We start from the raw sequence: 25,571 nt of genomic DNA on the forward strand, positions 1-25,571 counted from the left end.
AAAAAACAATAGACATTTCAAATAATGGCAACAGGGTTAAACCAGCCTTCGTGTTGCCAGAATTGTCACAAACATATGCACAATGCAACTGGCCACAGGCTGCACTTTGAGTACAACGAGCTCCAATGGAAGCAGAAACACAACCAGAGCACCAAACGTACTGTGGACGGTTCGTGCACTTCTTGGTGTTATTCATGAATAACACTCCCGAGCTGTGGCCGAGTGGTACTAGACGCTTCACTCTGGAACCACGCTGCTGCTATGGTCGCAGGTTCAAATCCTGCCTCGGCATGGCTGTGTGCGATGTCCTTAGGTTAGTTAGGTTTAAGTAGTTCTAAGTCTAGGGGACTGATGACCTCAGATGTTAAGTCCCATAGTGCTTAGAGCCATTTGAACCATATTTTAAGACTCCCGATGTGATTTGTGGACAACACTCCACTGTGGCTGGTGTAGTGGCAAATATCGACACATATCGATAACAAGTCGTCACTGATTTGTTTGACGAAACTGTCAAAAGAGTTCGCACACTGGTCGACAGGAGCACTGTGATTGAATTTCTCTTTTCTGTACTGCGATGCTCTATGATTTTTTATTCTGACAAAAACTTCACTTATTTACCTATCAACCTTTGTTGATATACCTACCTTTGTAATGATCATACTTCGTTTCATTATATGTTTGGATCACTTGTCGCAAGACTAGTTGATAGCCTACCGAACTGGATATATATATAGGAATCACACCTTTCTATCATATACTGCAGTATCTCATATCTCAAGTCGAGATCTTAAGGATGGAGTACGGTATTCTTCAACAGCCGAAATGTAGATATTCTTGTGCTGACATCTCACTATCTTCCCCTTTTCATTCTAACAAACACTTCTACCTAAATCTCTTCTTCACTGTCTTATACTAATAACCATTCCCGCCATCGCCAAAACTTATTCAGCTTGTAAGCTGGTTAGGCAGTATTTCGTGTTGGTACAACGCTTTTCCCCTACTGATCCGATAATTGAACTTAAGTGGCTTTATCTGGAGTTTGTATCACCAGTCCCTTCACTAAATAAACATGGAAGGAAGTATACAGTTGGAGGAACATGAACCGGAAGTTTGATAAATTCTTAAACATCTTCCAGTACTATTTTGAAATGTGTTTCCCAATCAGAAAAGGGAAAACATGAAAAATAATTCCAAAAGTGATTGCATCATTCCAAGCATACACGTTTCACTGAAGGAGAAAAGATTTCTGTATCACGCTGCCAAGCGAACCAGAACATTAACAGTTTGATGCTTATTTTAAAAGAAACAAACTTATCTTAAATAAATTATCAGTAGGTAAAAATATAGCAGATGACAACTAAATGAAAAAAGCCATAACTAGTTTGAGACATTTACAGGATAGAAACTGGAAAAACACAAGCAAAGCATTGTAAACATTAATCAGCTTGAAGATGGAGACAAAATTACATACCCACAAAGAGCAGTTGATGTATTTAATGTATATTTCACTGAAATGACTGATAGAAAAACAGAAAAAATTACTTCTGAATACAGACACTATAATATAATCTATTAGTGTGAAAAAACAATGTTTTAAATCCATCAGAGGAAAAGGAAGCAATGAGTATAAAAAAGAAACTGAACTCAAAATTTTCTTCAGCCATAGACAATGTTCCCGACTACATATTTTTTTAAATGTGTAACAGTAGTGACTAAGCTCCTAGCTCATCTTTGCAACTCCTCATTGTGTGGTGGTGTTTTACCAGAAAACTGTAAACTGAGAAGGTAAAGTCTGTCCAAGGAGGGAGACAAGACCAACTAATAGAACTACAGATCAATATCTCTGGAGCCTGATATGTCTAAAATACTGGAAACAAGTATTTTACAGAAGACTTCTAACATTTATAGATGAAAATATTTTTCATCAAGTACTCAATTTGGTTTAAGAAAACACAATCATTTTTGATTTTGTGAATGAAGCCTTGACTGCAATAGATAATAAGGAACATTTATCAGCAATATTTCTGGTCCTCACAAAAGTCTTTTATTTGAAAGACCGCAACATACTGCTCCAAAATTGGAATATACAGAAAATATGTGGTTGGGACAGGAACAGCTACCATCATACCTGAAAAGCAGAGAGCAGATAGTAGAAATCACAGATCAGGAAGAGAACATTATTTGCATATAGCATTCTAAAAGAAAGTAAATTGCGTACAATGAGCCCCAAGGTTCTAGTTTGGACTCAGTGTTATTCCTGATATTTATCAAGGAACTAGAATCGTGTGGCAACTCTCAGAAATACAATAAAAATTATGGCAGACACAAAGTTATTGATAAAAGGTAAAACTGCTGCAAATCTACAATACGAAATGCAAAATTTCCCTCACATATTGCAGAATGGTTAACCACTAACACTCCTGTTCCTAACACAGAAAAAACTGTCACAATGACCCTTATAACATACAAAATAAACATTCATTAATTCCCACTGTAAACCTCTTTAATAAACAATCAGAAACAGTAAACTCTAAAAAGTATGTAGGAATATAATTCAGGAAAACATGAAATGGTACACATAGTACTTCCATCAGCAAGAAACTAAGCATGGCATGATATGCAGTAAAAATACTTGCTAGGTGTACAACAAAAGAAACATTAAAAAATGTCTGTTATGCTCAAGCAGAAAAACTTGCGATATGGGATTTTTTTATGACTCATGATAAGGAAAAGCTGTTTTGTAGCTCAAAAGAGGATTATGAGGGGAGCTGAAAATACAACACTTAGAAACTCTTGCAAACACCAATTTAAAGCACTCCAGCTATTGACATAGCTACATATTCCTGAGATGGTCATTTACATAAAGAAAATTTTAGGACCTAAAACGAATTAGTATATACAAATGTTCTGCTGTTCTGGTACTGCGAATGGCTGAAAGCATGGGGAAACTACAGGTGTCATGTACTCAAGAGGACGTCGTTATCAGGAGAAATAATACTGGTGTTCTATGGATCGGAGTGTGGAATGTCAGTTCCCTTAATCGGGCAGGTAGGTTAGAAAATTTAAAAAGAGAAATGGATAGGTTAAAGTTAGATATAGTGGGAATTAGTGAAGTTCGGTGGCAGGAGGAACAAGACTTTTGGTCAGGTGAATACAGGGTTATAAATACAAAATCTAATAGGGGTAATGCAGGAGTAGGTTTAATAATGAATAAAAAAATCGGAGTGCGGGTAAGCTACTACAAACAGCATAGTGAACGCATTATTGTGGCCAAGATAGACACGAAGGCCATGTCTACTACAGTAGTACAAGTTTATATGCCAACTAGCTCTGCAGATGACGAAGAAATTGATGAAATATATGAGGAGATAAAAGAAATTATTCAGGTAGTGAAGTGAGAAGAAAATTTAATAGTCATGGGTGACTGGAATTCGAGAGTAGGAAAAGGGAGAGAAGGAAATATAGTAGGTGAATATGGATTGGGGCTAAGAAGTGAAAGAGGGAGCCACATGGTAGAATTTTACGCAGAGCATAACTTAATTATAGCTAGCACTTAGTTCAAGAATCATGAAAGAAGGTTGTATACATGGAAGTACCCTGGAGATACTAAAAGGTATCAGATAGATTATATAATGGTAAGACAGAGATTTAGGAACCAGGTTTTAAATTGTAAGACATTTACAGGGGCAGATGTGGACTCTGACCACAATCTATTGGTTATGAACTGTAGATTAAAACTGAAGAAACTGCAAAAAGGTGGGAATTTAAGGAGATGGGACCTGGATAAACCGAAAGAACCAGAGGTTGTAGAGAGTTTCAGGGAGAGCATAAGGCAACAATTAGACAGGAATGGGGGAAAGAAATACAGTAGAAGAAAAATGGGTAGCTTTGAGGGATGAAATAGTGAAGGCAGCAGAGGATCAAATAGGTAAAAAGACGAGGGCTGCTAGAAACCCTTGGGTAACAGAAGAAATATTGAATTTAATTGATGAAAGGAGAAAATATAAAAATGCAGTAAATGAAGCAGCCAAAAAGGAATACAAACGTCTAAAAAATGATATCGACAGGAAGTGGAAAATGGCTAAGCAGGGATGACTAGAGGACAAATGTAAGGATGTGAAGGCTTATCTCACTAGGGGTAAGACAGTCACTGCCTACAGGGAAATTAAAGAGACCTTTGGAGAAAGGAGAACCACTTGCACGAATATCAAGAGCTTTGTTGGAAACCCAGTGCTAAGCAAAGAAGGGAAGGCAGAAAAGTGGGTGGAGTATATAGAGGGTCTATACAAGGGCGATGAACTTGAGGACAATATTATGGAAATGGAAGAGGATGTAGATGAAGATGAAATGGGAGATACGATACTGTGTGAAGAGTTTGATAGAGCACTGAAAGACCTAAGACGAAACAAGGCCCCAGGAGTAGACAACATTCCATTAGAAGTACTGACAGCCTCGGGAGAGCCAGTCCTGACAAAACTCTACCATCTGGTGAGCAAAATGTATGAGACAGGCGAAATACCCTCAGACTTCAAGAAGAATATAATAATTCCAATCCCAAAGAAAGCAGGTGTTGACAGATGTGAAAATTACCGAACTATCAGTTTAATAAGTCAGCTACAAAATAATAACCTCGAATTCTTTACAGACGAATGGAAAAACTGGTAGAAGCCGACTCAGGGAAGATCAGTTTGGATTCCATAGAAATGTTGGAACACGTGAGGCAATACTGACCCTACGACTTATCTTAGAAAATAGATTAAGAAAAGGCAAACCTACGTTTGTAGCATTTGTAGACTTGGAGAAAGCTTTTGACAATGTTGATTGGAATACTCTCTTTCAAATTCTGAAGGTGGCAGGGGTAAAATACAGGGAGCGAAAGGCTATTTACAATTTGTACAGAAACCAGATGACAGTTATAAGAGTCGAGGGACATGAAAGGGAATCAGTGGTTGGGAAGGGAGTGAGACAGGGTTGTAGCCTCTCCCCGATGTTATTCAATCTGTGTATTGGACAAGCAGTAAAGGAAACAAAAGAAAAATTCAGATTAGGTATTAAAATCCATGGAGAAGAAATAAAAATTTTAAGTTTCGCCGATGACATTGTAATTCTGTCAGAGGCAGCAAAGGACTTATGAGTACAGTTGAGCGGAATGGACAGTGTCTTGAAAGGAGGATATAAGATGAACATCAACAAAAGCAAAACGAAGATAATGGAATGTAGTCGATTTAAGTCGGGTGATGCTGACGGAATTAGATTAGGAAATGTGACACTTAAAGTAGTAAAGGAGTTTTGCTATTTGGGGAAGCAAAATAACTGATGATGGTCGAAGTAGAGAGGATATAAAATGCAGACTGGCAATGGCAACGAAAGCGTTTCTGAAGAAGAGAAATTTGTTAACATCGAGTATAGATTTAAGTGTCAGGAAGTCATTTCTGAAAGTATTTGTATGGAGTGTAGCCATGTATGGAAGTGAAACATGGACGATAAATAGTTTGGACAAGAAGAGAATAGAAGCTTTCGAAATGTGGTGCTACAGAAGAATGTTGAAGATTAGATGGGTAGATCACACAACTAATGAGGAGGTATTGAATAGAATTGGGGAGAAGAGGAGTTTGTGGCTCAACTTGACTAGAAGAAGGGATCAGTTGGTAGGAGATGTTCTGAGGCATCAAGGGATCACCAATTTAGTATTGGAGGGCAGCGTGGAGGGTAGAAATCGTAGAGGGAGACCAAGAGATGAATACACTAAGCAGATTCAGAAGGATGTAGGCTGCAGTACGTACTGGGAGATGAAGAAGCTTGCAGAGGATAGAGTGGCGTGGAGAGCTGCATCAAACCAGTCTCAGGACTGAAGACCACAACAACAACAACATATGTCAGTTGTACACCATATTAGATTGTGCTATTATTTTAATGTAATATATTTCACTGTTTTATGAAACTATATTACACACTTACAATTAGTGATGGTATTGAATTAATTTTACTGTAATGTACCATGTACTTGAAACTGTGTGTTAATGTACAAAATAACGCATACCCTTTATGGGTGATATGATGAGACTGATGCTTAACAAATAAAAAGATATCGGTAGTTATCAGAGAAAGCATTTACTAATGTTTGATAGTAGGCTACGTCTTATGAGAAGGATCCGATTATAAATTGTTTCATTAGTTTCTTTTTCGATCTCGGTGGATTTGACTTTCTTCTATATTTGCGATTCCTTTTCTCCCAGAAATCACACTGTTAACATTTCGCGTTTTAGCCAGATTTCTGTACATAGTGTTATGTGAGCTGCACTGATTTTTTGGGAGAACTACAAACTCTGTTGCATATACTTCAGCAATTCATCAATAGAATTTTAATAGATGTACCCTTGGCTGCAGGTGGCACTTCCTTGGATCAGTTTTCTTGTCCATTATATTACGTGGTTACTGCTGAGAGGTCTGTATGAAGGGTCGTCTAGGAATTTGAGGAAAAGAATCAACAGGATCTGTATAATCAGCGTAGTTCTGAATTAATATTGGACATATTATTAAAATAAATACAGAAACCAGTTTGATATTTACGACACGATCTAATACATGTAGGTTACTGAGGCCGACATTTGCACTTTTTGTTGATAAGAAGCCGAAGAAAAGTTAAAATACGTTTGTTCTGTTTCCAATTCAGTTGCACGACTTTTGGTTTGGTAATTGGCAACACAAGTTTGATCAGCATCGTGTATAAAATCTTTGGGGTAGCAGACTTCTGCTGTTTATGCGTTTTTGGACAGATTTTCATAGTTTTATTTACATGCCAATAGATGGCTCCTCCGGTAGCTAAGAAAGAAACCAAAACAACACATTCACTATAAAATTTAGAGAGGGAGGATGGGGAAAACTGAGTTTTTTTCTTTTTTAGTATAGGAAATTATATTTTTCAGAGGTGAGCCAGTATATGTCGTCCTGACGAACATTAACCTCAAATTCAACCGTCTACATATGTCTAACTCTCCCTTACCATAATACTGGATCTTGCCTAAGTTTGAACGATGTTTATGATTCATTCCGTGGTTTGTTTAAGTCTGTTTCCGGTTTACGAAGGAAGACGGTGCAATTGTAACAGACAGCTTGCCTCTACGGTTGTGGACGGTGGTGTGTGAGAGGTTATTGCACTCATTAATTTGACGTGAAGTACACTGTCATAACTGTTTGGAATGTTGGTGGTTGAAATAACTTAGTTTGTGTGGTGTCTTAGGCGCTATTATCTTAGCCTTATGTCATTCAGAGAAACGAAATTGTCATTTACAGGATATTAAGCTAAAATGATAATCTAAAAAACCGGAAGCACACATCCGATCAATTGGTTTATGACCACAGTGAGTATTTATATATTTCTTTTTATTATGTTTGTTAGCGTACAGATTTTCGTGTTAACATTTTTTGAACTGTGTAAACAAATTTTGTGTTGCGTTGAAGGGGTGCAGATTTTTGGTGACAGGTAGGACAGAACCAACTTTCATAACGGTCAGGCATACATTAGTAGGATCCAAATTGACCAATATGCTGTAAATTTACGGGATATCTTGTGTGTTCTGACGCTGCAGAAGTGGAAATTACTTAGTTTCATAAAGATGTGCGGCAAGCATTTTTACATTAAATGTAATATCAGTTGTTGTTATTTATCAGATATATATTTTTTTTCCATGCAGGAACTAATCTATCACATTGTGTACGAGACTCCTTAGTCAACTATGTTCCTTTATAACAGTTATTTTACGAGAAAATAGTGAATATCAATCCATCTGTTCATACCTCCTTCTGCTTAGAAGTCCATTGCCACAGAAGGTGGAAACTGTAACATTCCGTGCACATCTGTAGCCTATTGCATAGTTGTCCATTAATTTACCTGTTTTCATTTAAAAATTATAATGGAGGAAAAGATTATTGTCATTTTGAGGAAGTTTAAGGGCTAGTCATTAGCCTCTGAAATGGTAACTTGATTAATAGAAATGTATACAATGTATAACTGCAATGAACTACTGTCCCTTTATCATCCTAATTTACATATTTCATTCCATCTGGTTTTAGAGTAGACAACTTACATGTTGCTTATTCCCCTAGTTGAAAAAGCCTATTTTTATATTTTATGGTGTTCTTATATCACACAAATTATTTCTTTGAAAACAGTACAAACTTCTCTCAGATGTACTTGTAATGGTATTCTATATACATCACTATATATGAACTATGAGAAGCATGCATATGACAATCTAAATTTTTTGGAAAACAGACTTTGCATTCCCATGTTTAGGCCATTCTGTGCATGGCAATCCCAGCAGTAATGGGCTTGAAAGGAAAGCTTTGTGTAACAACAGTGCCATTGTGCTCTAGTTATATGTACTTCTTTAACTAATTATATAAAATGTGGCAAAAGTTAAGTTATAGGGCTCTCCCCACCCTTATATATATTTTTTATAGTTTCTACGCAATTTACATACATAATATGCACCAAAATACTAGTCAGAAACTTGTCCATTATACGATGAAGGTTTTCTAAATTTTCCTTTCAGTGTGAATTTTGATATTAAAAACTTATACAGTATTCACCATGTAATATAGACTCTCCCAGTGTTTCATAGGTGAAAATGCTCTCTTAGAGGTAATTAAGCTATGGCATTTATATTCTTATCTCTTCAAAGTTTTGCTCCCACTTTTCTGTTATGATGCTGAACAGTAGTGTAGCATAAAAGGAAAGTTCTTCCACACCTTTTATGAAAAAGGTGATTATTGTGTAACATTTGTCACTCTGTCATTAGCAGATGAGTGTTACTTGTTAAATTTTAACAACTGTTGGTGCAGTGTTAGTATTTCATATGATGCTGAGATGTGTTTCTTGTTAGTATGTGTGTTTTCTTGCATTGTGGTCAGATAGCTACTTCCTTGCTGTGCATCATGATGTCGGAAACCTGCGACCATTGCTTCTGTTATAATTGCACACCTGCTTTCTCAGATTAGTGTGGCTTTCTGAACTTTGCTTTTAGAAATAAAAAATATTCTTTAGGTAGAGGATATTCGTTGCTAAAATCTATGTCTCTGTCATTGCTCTCTTGGTCCTCCACTGTTGATTTCACACGTTGTTCTAACCAATTGATCATTTACTAATTTTATTCAAGTTTATATTTCGGCTATGTATTGTAACATTACACAAAATAAGACTGCTCTCTTTACTGAGGGATTGTTGTCATGACAAATTAGTGTCTGGCAGTTTCTTTGGACTCTATTCTTCACTGTGTCATCAGTGTCAGTCATTTCTGTGGCAGTGGATGAACAGTTAATTACGTATGTGCCCTTGGCCATTGCTGGAAAATGTAGTAAGTCTGTTTCGAAGGAATGAAGACCTGAAGGTTCGAATTTTGTGCATGTAGCAGTATATTTAGTTAATGACGGTTGTCTTCTTATTAGAAAACTAACTGAAGCTTATATATGGGTTTTTATTCCTTCCACTGTTAGAAACATTCTTCATGTTCTTTCCTATGAAGCCATTTTTGCCTTGTGCAGAGCTCAAGAACTCCTATACTAAACTGCTTATTATATGTTGCTAACTCATTGATTTGGATGAAACTCGGTAAAGTGTAACTTGGAAAACAAACTTTAAATGTTATTATACCATAACAGAGAGTTCCTTAGTAACATGAGTAGTGTGTTGAAGTAGTAGGCCTACTTCACCAAGCTTACACCTCACCTCATAAACTCCTGCTGTGTTGAACTGAACAAGTTGGGCCAGACTAGGTTGGAGAAAGAATTTTATGTTTTATAATGACTGAAAAATGTAAGATTAATACCATTTCTCTGATGCATTTCTTTTCCTGATCTGTTACTATGCTGACATATAGGAACGGAATTCAGAATCTTCAATTCAGTGGATCAGCATTTGAAAACGTATACCGATAAACTTTTACTGCTAACAAGGTTATCTAGTCAGTGAATGCAGATAACAAAATTGTGTATTGTGGTATCCAGTGAGACCTTTGTGTTTTTTTTTAATTTTTCGCCATCTACTAGTGGATCCCTTGTAAAATATCTCTAAATTGGAATAGCCTTTCCTTTCCCCTAGACGAAGTCTAGATGGATATCATGAACTAACAACCACGATACAATCTTATATCATGGTTGTTAGGTCATGATTCATACATCATCGATTCATACACACACACTTGTTGCATAAATCCCACCAAGGATGTGGGATGAAGCAAATCACACATCATTTAAAAGAGGCAGCTTCTGCAGACTACCTCTGCAAAATACACCAACAACCAATTAAAACTACTGCTAACGTACTCACATCAAAATCTATCAATATAAGCAGAAAACAGCTGCTTTGATAAGAGCTCAGCATTTTCCTTGTACACTAACCAGTTGCTGTTTTTATCCAATACTTCAAACTAAGTATGTAAACTGCTGAGCCAAACAATATGACCACTGCCTACCATGAGACTGAATGCCTCCTGTTTGTAATGCAGGCACATGACAGGGTAAGAAAGTTTATAAACAAAGCAAAGAGGAATGGGAATCTTTATGATGATGATGATATTGACCACAAATGGTGAAGTCCACAGATATTAGTGACTTTGACGGATGGCATATTTTGATGGCATGGTATCTGGGAATGAACACATCAGAAATAGTGAAACTTACCGGTGGTTCACATACTATTGTTGTGAGCATCTTGAGAAGAGATTGAAGGGCTGAGAAACCATGAGTAGGTAGCAAGGTGTTGGACATCCACGGCCCATCACAGAATGTGGAGGTTTGCCTACTCTTTTAAGTGAGATAGTCAGTGATATGTGGGAGATTTGATGATAGAGAACAGTGCTAGTGCAGGTACGTCACAGGATAATAAAGTCTGGACAGTGGATCAATGGAAATGTTTTGCCTTGTGGGATAAATCATGTTTCTTGTTATGTCAGATTGATAGTCATGAAGAGGTATGCCATCATCCGGGCAATTGGCTGCTCAGAGCATGCACTGCACCACAGGCATGTTGGGACTAGTATTAGGCTATAGAGGACACTCGTCTGGGTTTTCCTGGCATCTGTGGTAGTAACTGAAGGCACCATGACAGAGTAGATTACGTGAACATTATTCTGGAGCAGGATCATTGCTTCACATGTGAGGTCTTTCTCATCTATGATGTCATTTTCCAGCAGGATAAAATCCATGTCACAAATCCAGTCACATTCGGGAGGACAATGGTTCAATCCTGCATCTGGCCATCCTGATTTAGTTTATCTGTGATTTCCCCAAATCACTCCAGGCAAATGCCGAGATGGTTCCTTTGAAAGGATCCAACGAGACCGATGACCTCGCTGTTTGGTCTCTTCCCCCAAACAACCCAACCTAAATCCAGAGTAATGCTACAGTTGTTTTGTGCAATTTGATAGTTAACTCAAGCTGATGGCTTGGGTACTAAATGAACTTGATGGAATACTTCTGGGGTGGTATTCTGTTATTTAACACCAGCTCTTTTATCGCAAACCATTGGCCTATAATTTATGGGAATTGCATGATCTGTGCATGAATATCTGGTGCCATATAACCCCCAGAAATGTACAGGGTGTTTCAAAAATGACCGGTATATTTGAAACGGCAATAAAAACTAAACGAGGAGCGATAGAAATACACCGTTTGTTGCAATATGCTTGGGACAACAGTACATTTTCAGGCAGACAAACTTTCGAAATTACAGTAGTTACAATTTTCAACAACAGATGGCGCTGCGGTCTGGGAAACTCTATAATACGATATTTTCCACATATCCACCATGCGTAGCAATAATATGACGTAGTCTCTGAATGAAATTACCCGAAACCTTTGACAACGTGTCTGGCGGAATGGCTTCACATGCAGATGAGATGTACTGCTTCAGCTGTTCAATTGTTTCTGGATTCTGGCGGTACACCTGGTCTTTCAAGTGTCCCCATAGAAAGAAGTCACAGGGGTTCATGTCTGGCGAATAGGGAGGCCAATCCACGCCGCCTCCTGTATGTTTCGGATAGCCCAAAGCAATCACACGATCATCGAAATATTCATTCAGGAAATTAAAGACGTCGGCCGTGCGATGTGGCCGGGCACTATCTTGCATAAACCACGAGGTGTTCGCAGTGTCGTCTAAGGCAGTTTGTACCGCCACAAATTCACGAAGAATGTCCAGATAGCATGATGCAGTAATCGTTTCGGATCTGAAAAATGGGCCAATGATTCCTTTGGAAGAAATGGCGGCCCAGACCAGTACTTTTTGAGGATGCAGGGACGATGGGACTGCAACATGGGACTTTTCGGTTCCCCATATGCGCCAGTTCTGTTTATTGATGAAGCCGTCCAGGTAAAAATAAGCTTCGTCAGTAAACCAAATGCTGCCCACATGCATATCGCCGTCATCAATCCTGTGCAGTATATCGTTAGCGAATGTCTCTCGTGCAGCAATGGTAGCGGCGCTGAGGGGTTGCCGCGTTTGAATTTTGTATGGATAGAGGTGTAAACTCTGGCGCATGAGACGATATGTGGACGTTGGCGTCATTTGGACCGCAGCTGCAACACGGCGAACGGAAACCCGAGGCCGCTGTTGGATCACCTGCTGCACTAGCTGCGCGTTGCCCTCTTTGGTTGCCATACGCAGTCGCCCTACCTTTCCAGCACGTTCATCCGTCACGTTCCCAGTCCGTTGAAATTTTTCAAATAGATCCTTTATTGTATCGCTTTTCGGTCCTTTGGTTACATTAAACCTCCATTGAAAACTTCGTCTTGTTGCAACAACACTGTGTTCTAGGCGGTGGAATTCCAACACCAGAAAAATCCTCTGTTCTAAGGAATAAACTATGTTGTCTACAGCACACTTGCACGTTGTGAACAGCACACGCTTACAGCAGAAAGACGACGTACAGAATGGCACACCCACAGACTGCGTTGTCTTCTATATCTTTCACATCACTTGCAGTGCCATCTGTTGTTGAAAATTGTAACTACTGTAATTTCGAAAGTTTGTCTGCCTGAAAATGTACTGTTGTCCCAAGCATATTGCAACAAACGGTGTATTTCTATCGCTGCTCGTTTAGTTTTTATTGCCGTTTCAAATATACCGGTCATTTTTGAAACACCCTGTACTTGGGACTTGTTAAGTCCACACCATCCAGATTTGCTGCTGTATTGTGTTCCATAGGGATCCACATGTTATTGAGCAGGTGGTCATAATGCTTAGGCTCATCAGTGTGTATGTAAATTTTTGTACTACTACTTTTTGGGCTGTAAATGTCATCGTTCATCCAAAATTCACTTGTATTATTCACCGTTAATACAATTAGGGGGAAAATTTACAGGCCTGTGTGTGGAGAAACCAAGGTTCTGCTGCAAGATATTAGTATTCGAGCTTTGTATAATACTCGTACTGCTTGCTTCTCTAGAATTAATACTTTTTTAGCTGCATTGCTGCTGAAGATTATGCCTTACTACACTGTTGTGTGAAAGTATAATAGCTATTCTGGTCAGCACAATGGAAAGGGTCCCACCCCCTGGGGACTCGCAGCCCTTTTGTAAGGTTGTGCTTGGCTCACATGGGTTCCCAACCCTTGCTGTTGTCCTTCCTTTTCCATGCCGCATGTCTGTCCTTCTCCTGTTGTGTCTCTCCTCTCTTGGGGACTATGTCTTGTGCACAATCAGGAACCCAAAACTTGTGAAATTTCATTTTTGTCCCTTATTATTCTGATTTCTCCTGCCCATCCTCCGCTTTGGCATTTGTGGTCTCCATTTTTTTGTCTTTCTTCCTCGCTATGCTTGCCCGAAGGCTGGCTTGTGCATAGGGCACGGGTGATTTCCAACCTCCTCCTCCTCCCCCCCCCCCCCCCCCCCCACCAAATCCGAGTTTGTGCTCCACGTTCCATCACTAATGATCTTGTTGTTGACGGGATGCTAAACGCTAATCTTCTCCTCCCCCCCCCCAGCACTACTTGGGTCGACAGATAGGGCTCACACGTACCCCCGATAAAGATCAGGCCCAGGGAGGGATGATTGTTTGAGCTGTTATCTTTCCAATTGTTGATTGGCCCCTCTGCATGGGGTTCGGGAGGTGTGACCTGAGGCGTGATCAATCACCGAAGGAGAGTGCGCTTCCTTCTGTGGGGGCCACCAGAAGGAAGGAGCGCGTCATTAGAGGTGCTGGTAATCACGGGTATTCCCCCATGGTGAAGAGTACTTCAGCTCCATCAACACAACCTCCGTCTAATATATAAAAATGGAATGAGCTCAAAGACACAATGAAGCTTCCAGATGCACACCACTATCTCATGGTGTCATGCACAGGAGGAGGTCAGACCTTTTTTACTGTGAATCCAATAGTCATTCATGGAGGGTGTAGATGCAGTTGGAAGCCCACAAAAGCCGTACATTCCCGTTCGCAATGGAACTCTGCTTCAGGAGGCAGACAGTGCCCGTCGAGCCCAAAAACTGCTTAAAACTACACTCTTCCATGCAGATCCTGCTCATGTAGAGACTCATCGAATATTGAATTCTTCATGTGGTGTCATATACACTCAGCTGCTTGATGGTATGACTGAGGGAGTTATTCAACATTATCTCTCCTATCAGGGCATGACTGCAGTCCATCGGGTTATGGAGAGAGGTAATGCAGAATTAGTGCCTACCTGCACCCTTTTCTTAATGTTTGGTCAAAGCTCAAGGCAGTCTATGAAGTCTTAAACATCAGACCTTATGTACTGCACCCAACACGTTGCTGCCAATGTGAACATTATAACCATACTTGCATGTCCTGTAAAAACACAGCCAATTGTGTAACTTGTGGTGAGGATGTTCATGAGGGAGATTGCCCACTTCTTCCAAGCATCAACTGCACTGGCAACCATGCTGCTTCATCCAAATGTCTGGTGTGCCTTGATGAGCAAGTTGTTTGGGAGAGCCAGGTGAAGCAAAAGATACCCCTCAGTATTGCTCACAAAATATTAGCTAGCCGAAAGCCTTGCATAGTACTATCTGACTGTTACAGTGCAGCTAGAATAGACCCAAGATCATTTCTTACCTGTCATTTTTTTTACCTTTGTCTTACGACTGTTCTTTGGACTTTTGAACATTTCACTCTTTTTCGCCTTTTTAACACTTTTTCCCCTCACCTTTTTTGACTTTTAAAAGTCTGGTCTGCTTTTTGGGTTTGATCTCCACTTTCCAAATTTTACTGAAGTGTAGGTCATTTGGGGAAGGATGTTTGACTGTGGTGCATTATGTCTCCAATGTGTACTTTTATCTTTTGCACCTACCAATCAAGGGGTCTACCTCTCCACCCGAAATCCAGTGCGATAGCCAATGCGCCATGGTGGGGTTGTCATGCACCCTCTCGGTGGTAGCTTCCTGACAGTGCAGAGATCATACTGTCACCCATTTTTTGACACCTTTCCTTGTCAGCCAAGGGGTAGGTGGTGCCTGTCCACTCTGGAGTACTGGGACTCCAGGCAATGGCTGTTGTGCCAAGTGGCCTTTGCCTTGGTGGAATGGCGCCAACGGGAAGAGCCTCTGATTGGAGTGAGCGGCTTAGGGGCGGATGATCTGCAATGAAACAGATCAAACATAATTATGGCTGTGATTTTAATGCAGAAGTTTACAATCCTATGGCATTTTTGTCATTGACATGCCTCAAGACGAGAGCCAAGCAAGGAGAAATGGAAGTGGACAGTTTATCAAGTTCTTGGTTTGTTCCTGCATTGTTGGTGGCTCTTTTGCTACAATGAAACCAATGTTTTTCATTGAAAATGCCTAGTCATCATTTGGCAACAAGGGTGATTAGACGTTTCAAGGTGGCCCCCTGTTAAGACAAGGACCAGCAGCCACAGGCTGTGGGCCAAAGAAAAGTATGGTCCTCTTCTCTCCTGGGAGATAAAATGGGGGACTCTTCACAGAATTTGAAGTCTCAGAAGGATAAACAGAAAGATAAGCTACCTGCTGAGACTTCGGATGTTCCACTCTCCAGCCCTGCAGTGGTTAGCTTATGCACACGGATGAAGGATCACACAGTCAGATGGACCACAACGTGATCGTGAAGTAATCACACTCATCTTTTCCATTTGCTACTTTCTCAGACCTGACTCCAATGCTCCTTGAGTGGAACTGTAACAGCTACTGTCGCCATTTGACTGAACTTGTCATTTAATGGCTGCTTACTCCATAATTGGCATAGCACTTCAGGAAACACAGTTTATGGCAACACATGTATGTGCTCTGAAAAGCTACAGCCTCTACCGCACCATCACATTAATTTCGAGAGTGCCTCCAGAGTGGTCTGTATCCTCAAAAGCTCTGATATTTTCAGTGAGAAGTTCCCTGCACCCTTCAGCTATTGATCTCTGTTTGCAGCCTTAGTATCTTACCTGGTTCATTGACATGTCCACGGTGATCTTTGTGACAGTGACTGTTATCCTATCGTTCTCTCCCTCTCCACTCACAGACATCTAGAACATGCTCCACATTGGTCACTTTTGAAAGCTGATTGGCAGGCTTTCTCCTCTACAGCCACTGTTGCAGCCAGTTATGTGACGGATTTTCACAAATTGGAACAGGATACTGTTGATACTATTACTAATGCTGCAGCAGTGATGATACCCTACTCCTCTGGCTCATCCCTATGACAGCCAGTGCTATGGTGGTCTGAAGATATCATGACTGTCATTAGGGAACATTGCAGGGCACTTCAACAGCACAAGCACCATCACTTTACGGATAATTTAATAGCATTCAAGAGACTCTGGACAAAAGCATGGTTTTTAATAAAGAAAATGAAGCAGGAGTGTTGGTAGCACTTTGTCTTGACTGTGTGATCCTGCACCCTATTGTCCCATGTATAGACTAAGCTCCACCACATTCGTGGCAATCCACCATCCTCTGTAGTTCCTGGCATCCCTATCAATGGTAACATCTGCACTGATCCCACGGTACATCCTGAATGTTTTGCAGTATGCTTCGCTAAAGTCTCCGGTTGCAGTACCATCCTCATTTACTGACCCAGAAGCACCTTATTGAGTGTCATCTGCTATCTTTCCATGCACATGGCTCTCTATCAGATAATGCCCCTTTTGCTAAATACGACCTTTGCAGCACTTTGGCAGTGTGTTGAGATATGGCCCCTGGACCCGACAAAATCCATCTTCGTACTGACAGCATGAGACATATCCTCAGGCTTTTTAGTCGCATTTGGTGGGAGGGAGTATTTCCCTCTCAATGGTGGGAAGGTATTACACTCAAGAGCCAAAGTGTAATAGGCCCCCTGCGAGCATGCAGAAGTGCCGCAGCATGACATGGCATGAACTCAGACTAATGTCTGAAGTAGTGGTGAAGGGAATTGACTCCATGGATCCTGCAGGGCTGTCCACAGATTTGTAAGAGTATGAGGGGGTTGAATTCTCTTGTGAACAGCATGTTGCAAGGCATCCCAGATATGCTCAATAATATTCATGTCAGGGGTGTTTGGTGACCAGCAGAAGTGTTTAAACACAGAAGAATGTTCCTAGAGCCACTCTGTAGCAATTATGGATGTGTGCATTGTCCTGCTGGCACTGCTAAAGTCTGTCAGAATGCACAAAGGACATGAATGGATGCTGGTATCAGAAAGGATGCTTACATATGTGTCACCTATCAGAGTCGTATCTAGATGTATCAGGGGTCTCATATCACTCCTACTACACATGCCCCACACCATTACAGAGCCTCCACCAGCTTGAACAGTCCCCTGCTTACATGCAGTGTCCATGGATTCAAGAGGTTGTCTGCATACCTGTACACATCCATCCGCTCGGTACCATTTGAAACAAGACTCGTCCCACCAGCCAACATGTTTCCAGTCACCAACAGTACAATGTCAGTGTTGATGGGCCCAAGCGAGGTGTAAAGCTTTGTGTTGTGCAGTCATCGAGGGTACATGCGTGGGCCTTCATGTCCAAAAGCCCATGCCGATGATGTTTCGTTGAATGGTTCGCACGCCGACACTTGTTGATGCCCAGCATTGATATCTGCAGCAATGAGCAGAAGGGTTGCACTTCTGTCATGCTGAATGATTCTCTTCAGCCGTTGTTGGTCCCGTTCTTGCAGGATCTTTTTCCGGCCGCAGTTATGTCGGAGATTTGACGTTTTACTGGATTCCTGATATTCATGGTACACTTGTGAAATAGTCATATGGGAAAATCCCCACTTCATCGGTACCTCGGAGATGCTGTGCTCTATCACTCGTGTGCTGACCATAACACCAAGTTGAAACTCATTTAAATCTTGATAACCTGCCATTGTAGCAGCAGTAAACGACCTAACACCTGTGCCAGAAACTTGTTGCCTTATATGGGCATTGCCAACCACAGTGCCATCATCTTCTGCCCGTTTACATACCTCTGTATTTGAATACCAATGCCTATACCAGTTTCTTTGGCACTTCAGTGTATTATGCCTATCCTAAAACAGGGAAAGGACCCACATATTTTAACTTTCTATTGGCCAATCTCTCTGACAAATGGGTTGTGATCAACTGCATCTTTGTTGGTGCCTTGAAGCCGGAGGGCATATATCATGATTCCAGAATGGGTTTCAGACTTTCCAGTCCACGACAGATCATTTGGTTCATTTGGAATGTGCAATGCGCAGTGCTTTCAAGCATCTCTGATTGCTGTGTTCTTTGACCTAGAGAAGGCATTTGGTATCACCTGCCAACGTCACATCCTATCTACACTGGATGAGTAGGGTTTCTAGGGCAGTTTATCCATTTTTATCCAGAATTTTGTTTCTCTCCGACTTTTGAGGTCGTGATAGGTTCGACTCCCAGCAACCAATATGTACAGGAAACTGGAGTCCCTCAGGGATCAGTTCTGAGCGTAATGCTGTTTGCTATTGCCATCAATGGTATTGCAAACGCAGTGGGCCCCACAGTCTTCCTGTCACTGTACTTGGATGATCTTTGTCTGTACTATGCCTCTGCATCAGTGCGCACTGCTGCATGCCATCTTCAGGGTGCTGTCTGGAGAGCCCATGACTGGGCCCTGAATCATGGCTATCAATTTTCTCTTGCAAAATCATGAGTTATGCATTTTTGATGACTCTGGACTGTGCACCCGCACATAAAAATTTATCTTGTTAACCAGTTACTTGAATTCACTGAAACTTTCCAATTCTTAGGTACTTTATTTGACAATGAGCTAATTGCATGAAGCAGCTGAATGATCTCTGTTTTCCTCATGGTGCATGGACTGCACAGTTCAGAGATTTTACAAAGTGCTGATTTTATCCCACTTTGACTTGGATGTGTTGCAGATTGGTCAGCAGCACCATCCCTACTGAGGTTGCAGGACTCTTTTCGCCACACTGGCATGTGGTTGGCAATGGGGGCCTTCCATACGAGGCCTGTTGACATCCTCCTGCCTGAAGTAGGTGTCCCACTACTGTGTGTTAGATGACAGCAGCTTCTGGCAAGTTACACAGTCACAATTTGCCAGGTGTCCACCCATCCATGTCACCCAACTCTGTTCCACAACCAACAGTTCAGACTGTTTGCGCATTGTCCAAAACTGGGTAGACCAGCTGGGATTTGACTCGATGTTCCACTGAAGGACCTCCAACAGCCCCCGTTAGTCTGTGTTCATAGAGCTACCTCTTGACACCCCCTCCTCCCTCCCTCCACCCATGGTTTGGTGGGCTGTACCATGTCCTGTGATATGCATCGACCTCTTCTGTGGTGCCAAGATTGATGCTGCTCCTACCTTTCAGCAACTCCTATTTCTTTCAATCCTCCACAATTATTCTAATTTGGTATGCATCTACACAGATGGATAGAAAGTCAATGAAAAGGTCTGTTACTCTTTTGCACATGGAAGGGGTCATGAGAAGCACTCCGTGGTGAGTGCCTGCAGGTTATACACTGCAGAGTTGGTTGCCATCTCTCAGGTTTTGCAGTACGTCAAATCCCAGGTCATGACAAACTGTCTGATCTGTAGTAATTCCAGGAGTTGCTTAAACAGCATAACCCTGTGCTACCCCAAAAATCTTTTGGTAACTAACATCCAGGACCAACTGGCTGACCTCTACAACTCTGGAAAGACAGTGACCTTCTTCTGGACACCGAGCCACATAGGCATTCCAGGAAATGAACTTGCTGATTGTCTAGCTAAAGATGCAACTACAGGAGATCAACTTGACGTTGGGGTACTGGGCACAGGTTCACAATTACAACTTCGTCGCAATATTTTGAGGCTCTGGGAATTGGTGTGGCATACATCTTTCCAGGCCTCTCGGGAAGATGCCATTGTGTTGTGCCGACTACACATCAGCCACACGAGACACACACATGAGATCCTTCTGCATCAGGATAATTCTCCTCACGGCAGCTGCGGTAGTCTACTGATGATAGCGCATGTTCTTGTTGAGTGCACCCAACTGGCCCATCTGGGGCACACACTCCGCTTGCCTACCTCAGATGCTTGCAGATGACATGACAGCTCTTACCGAATTGTTGCATTTCTTAAGGGAAAGTGGATTTTACTCTAACATAAAATACTCCTCCAGTTCCATTGTTAGGGGTGGTTGTAGGGGGGGGGGGCAGAGCCTCCCCCTGTGACTTCAAAGTGACTGCAGGTTATTCCCCCTCCCCCCTACCCCCCTCCTTGTTTCGCCTTTAGACCCTCTTGTGCAAGACACTGCCTGGATGATATCTCTCCTCTTTTACCTAGAGTGTTAAAACTACTGTCAAGCCCTTTTAAACTCTTTAACGTATTTATATAGTTTGAGCAGCTAAATCCCCATGTTTTTGCTTGTTACCTTTTTACATGTTTCCCTCATGAGGGACTGAGGACCCAGTAGTCTAGTCCCTTTAAACACATAACCACATTAGTTCTCTTAAAGTTCCAGGTGAAGGAACGTTTGTGTCAGAAGGCTCAAGGTCTTAAAAATGTTATATCGTTATTATTTATTTTATGTGATTTTTACATAATTTATAAGAAAATTTAGTTTTAAATTTTTTTCTAGTATCTGTACCAGTCCCGTATGATAATATATGCTCTAAAATCTCATAATATTGTAATGTTGTAACTATATTTATCATTAGTTAGGAATGACTTATTAAATCACTCTCTAAACAATTGAAACTCCAGATCGGATCTTCGATTGTGATAAGGATAGATTGCTGGTCACCATAAAGATGTCATACTGAATTACAGACAGGCACAATGAAAAGACTGTTACGCTTTTGGCCAAAGCCTGCATCACAAACAGAAACACATTCTCTTTCACACAAGGGAGCACACCTCACACACACGACAGTTATCTCTGGCTGTATAGGTCAGACTGTAGTTGTGCCTGTCTGCAACTCAGCATGTCATCTTTATGGTGAGTACCAATCCATCCTTTCCATAACTGTTAAAACCCCTGTTTGCTTTATATGGAGACAACTATTAATGTGTGAAAATGTTACTGAATAAGTTGATGAATGTGATGTTCCTTTTCAATCTTCTTAGGGTGCTGTCATAAAACTGGAGGATGTCAAGCAGTGGAGCTGGAGATTTGGATGTACTGGAGACAGCTGGTAACACAGTTAGGTCAGGTCCACCTAGATCATGGGCTCGGCTGCGGACTGTAGTGCACGAACTGAGGCGACAACTTTCGTCACTTTCAACTGCAGTACCATCACAGATCTCATTCAGGCCTTTACCAGACGGCCGTACTCGGATATACTTTCTGGGCACACCAAAGCGTGGTTGGGAGACAGCGCTGCTCTATGCTGATGCTGGTCCTGGCCCTGGTCCTCCTCCGGGCCCTTACGCTTTGCCCTGGCAGCATGCTGTCGAAGGCGGCTTTCCCAGGGGTATAGCAACAGGAGCAGGCCGCTCGCGTGAGGAGCAGCTGTTGTGGGAGCGGCGCAGGCTTGCTTCATTTGGTGTAGCATCATACGAATTGCACCCTGCCTCTGGGAAGATCATTTTTCCTGCTGGTGGTAGCCTCTTCCAGTGTTTGGACACTGGTTTCTCGGTAAGCCTCTCAGTGAAATATTTTTGCCAGCTTTCAGTCCTTTGTATAAAAACATTGTTTCATGCCTTAATGTTAATGCTTCCTTATGATGAAAGTTCATTCAATTTGCACATGTTTAAACTTGAAAGTTAAAGTTGAGGAAAAATTGACTTCAAAGTTGTATTATGTTTAACATGATCAGAATTGAGGAGTTGCTTAAAAAATAGCTTGCCAAAAAAGATATTTTTCAAGAGACAAAAAAATATTCTAATTTTTATATTATTTCATTCTCAGGTAAATTTTTTATGTTGCTTCCTGGACAAACTTGAAATGTTCCTGTGACTTCCGAGGAATGTATATGGCATTCTTACACCGAGATACATGACCTAGGCATAGCTTCAGGGATTGTTTTTCAATGATATAGGGGAGTGTGCTAAAGTATAGTTTCAGGCCCTGGACCCTACTTACACCCCTGTAAAAAGAATGTTATTAATAGAAATAAACAACAGTTAAGTTTTTAAAATTTTTTTAGGCTAGGTATAAAGAACACCCCTCGCGCTCTTGGCATTGTGTGTTGTGGATAATGTGTTGGTATTGCTAGAGTGAAAAAAATTCCAAAAAAATCACCACTGAAGATTAGATCATTTCAGAGTGCTGTTATGTAGAAAACATTTTGAGCATTTTAATAGATCACTGATATCTGAGTGTATTGTAAGTTACATAATAATGAAATTGCTGGTTAGATTTTCATGTGTTGAAACTTTTTCCTTTTATTTAAATTCTATACTTACTATTATATATAAATGTTAATGAACAATTATTACATCTACATCTATACTCGGCAAACCACCGTGAGGTGCATGGCAGAGGCTGCATACCACTGTACCAGTTATTAGGGTTTCCTCCTGTTCCATTCACATATGGAGTCCAGGAAGAATAATTTTTTGAATATTTATGTACATGCAGTAATTATTATAATTTTATGATCCCTATGTGAGCGATATGTAGGGGATGGTGGTAGATTTCTAGGGTCATCATTTCAAGCTGGTTCTTGAAACTTTGTTAGTAGACTTTCTCAGGGCAGTTTATGGCTATCTTCAAGAGTCTTCCAGTTCATATCCTTCAGTATCTCTGTGACACTCTCCCATGGATTAAACAAACCTGTGACCATTCGTGCTGCCCTTCTCTGTATATGTTCAATATCCCTGTTAGTCCTCTCTGGTACAGATCCCATACACTTGAGCAGTATTCTAGGACTGGTCGCACAAGTGATTTGTAAGCAATCTCCTTTGCAGGCTGATTGCACTTGTCCAGTATTCTACCAGTAAACCAAAGTGTACCACTTGCTTTGCCCACTACTGAATCTATGTGATCATTCTACTTAATATTTCTGCAAAGTGTTACACCCAGGTATTTGTATGAGGTGGCTAGTTCAGACAGTGATTCACAGGTATTACAGTCATAGGATACTATACACTCCTGGAAATTGAAATAAGAACACCGTGAATTCATTGTCCCAGGAAGGGGAAACTTTATTGACACATTCCTGGGGTCAGATACATCACATGATCACACTGACAGAACCACAGGCACATAGACACAGGCAACAGAGCATGCACAATGTCGGCACTAGTACAGTGTATATCCACCTTTCGCAGCAATGCAGGCTGCTATTCTCCCATGGAGACGATCGTAGAGATGCTGGATGTAGTCCTGTGGAACGGCTTGCCATGCCATTTCCACCTGGCGCCTCAGTTGGACCAGCGTTCGTGCTGGACGTGCAGACCGCGTGAGACGACGCTTCATCCAGTCCCAAACATGCTCAATGGGGGACAGATCCGGAGATCTTGCTGGCCAAGGTAGTTGACTTAAACCTTCTAGAGCATGTTGGGTGGCACGGGATACATGCGGACGTGCATTGTCCTGTTGGAACAGCAAGTTCCCTTGCCGGTCTAGGAATGGTAGAACGATGGGTTCGATGACAGTTTGGATGTACCGTGCACTATTCAGTGTCCCCTCGACGATCACTAGTGGTGTACGGCCAGTGTAGGAGATCGCTCCCCACACCATGATGCCGGGTGTTGGCCCTGTGTGCCTCGGTCGTATGCAATCCTGATTGTGGCGCTCACCTGCACGGCGCCAAACACGCATACGACCATCATTGGCACCAAGGCAGAAGCGACTCTCATCGCTGAAGACGACACGTCTCCATTCGTCCCTCCATTCACGCCTGTCGCGACACCACTGGAGGCGGGCTGCACGATGTTGGGGCGTGAGTGGAAGACGGCCTAACGGTGTGCGGGACCGTAGCCCAGCTTCATGGAGATGGTTGCGAATGGTCCTCGCTGATACCCCAGGAGCAACAGTGTCCCTAATTTGCTGGGAAGTGGCGGTGCGGTCCCCTACGGCACTGCGTAGGATCCTACGGTCTTGGCGTGCATCCGTGCGTCGCTGCGGTCCGGTCCCAGGTCGACGGGCACATGCACCTTCCGCCGACCACTGGCGACAACATCGATGTACTGTGGAGACCTCACGCCCCACGTGTTGAGCAATTCGGCGGTACGTCCACCCGGCCTCCCGCATGCCCACTATACGCCCTCGCTCAAAGTCCGTCAACTGCACATACGGTTCACGTCCACGCTGTCGCGGCATGCTACCAGTGTTAAAGATTGCGATGGAGCTCCGTATGCCACGGCAAACTGGCTGACACTGACGGCGGCAGTGCACAAATGCTGCGCAGCTAGCGCCATTCGACGGCCAACACCGCGGTTCCTGATGTGTCCGCTGTGCCGTGCGTGTGATCATTGCTTGTACAGCCCTCTCGCAGTGTCCGGAGCAAGTATGGTGGGTCTGACACACCGGTGTCAATGTGTTCTTTTTTCCATTTCCAGGAGTGTATTTTTTCATTTTGTGAAGTGCATTTAGAGTAAGTTGGCAATCTCTGCACCACTTTGAAATCTTATCAAGGTCTGACTGAATACCAACCTTTTCCAATAGCAAACCTGACATTTGAAGCCTGCCTTGAACATTTCCGACCATGATCCCAACTTGATCCACCACCACTACCTCAGAATCATCCTTTACAAGCCTTCCAATAATTCTTCACATCCAGAATTGCTTCACAACCCTTCCTCAGGTCCCTACAACATGACCCTAACCTTTCCTCTGCAGAACTCCAGTCTCTGTGTTCCCTAAAAGCTAACGGCTCTATCATTATCCTCCCAGTGGATAAAGGATCTACCACTGTGGTACTTGACTGACAGGAGTATGTTAGTGAAAGTGTGTGCCAGTTGTCTGGCACCTCTACACACAGCTTCTGCCATCAAGATATCATACCTGTGATTCATATTGACCTGCAGTCCTTCCTTAAAACCTCAGGCTCCTCACAAGGAGTAACCACTCAATCCATATAACTTCTTACCCCACCCAAACCGTGCACCCCTGCCTTTTATCTTCTTCCTGGGATCCACAAACCCAACCATCCTGGCTGCCCTGTAGTTGTTGGCTTTTAAAGGATTCACTAACCGTATATCTGCCTTAGTTGATCAACATCTGCA

General features: G+C 41.9%; 1 protein-coding gene across 3 annotated transcripts in view; it reads left to right on the forward strand.

Moving 5' to 3' along the window:
* Positions 1–6,750: 6,750 nt before the first annotated feature.
* Positions 6,751–25,571, forward strand: part of LOC126477140 (dipeptidyl peptidase 9) — a 213,278-nt gene continuing 194,457 nt past the window's right edge. The window contains exons 1-3 of one of the 3 annotated variants that reach the window (XM_050103595.1): positions 6,751–7,148; positions 7,294–7,361; positions 21,525–22,035. In XM_050103595.1, coding sequence (XP_049959552.1) covers positions 21,547–22,035 — 489 coding nt within the window. In that variant the 5' untranslated portion in view covers positions 6,751–7,148; positions 7,294–7,361; positions 21,525–21,546. Of the gene's footprint in view, positions 7,362–21,524; positions 22,036–25,571 lie in introns of all 3 variants that reach the window. The other 2 variants (XM_050103594.1, XM_050103597.1) reach the window with 2 other exon arrangements.

This window comes from Schistocerca serialis, chromosome 1 (genome assembly GCF_023864345.2).
Source record: "Schistocerca serialis cubense isolate TAMUIC-IGC-003099 chromosome 1, iqSchSeri2.2, whole genome shotgun sequence".
In the NCBI taxonomy this organism is placed as follows: domain Eukaryota; kingdom Metazoa; phylum Arthropoda; class Insecta; order Orthoptera; family Acrididae; genus Schistocerca; species Schistocerca serialis.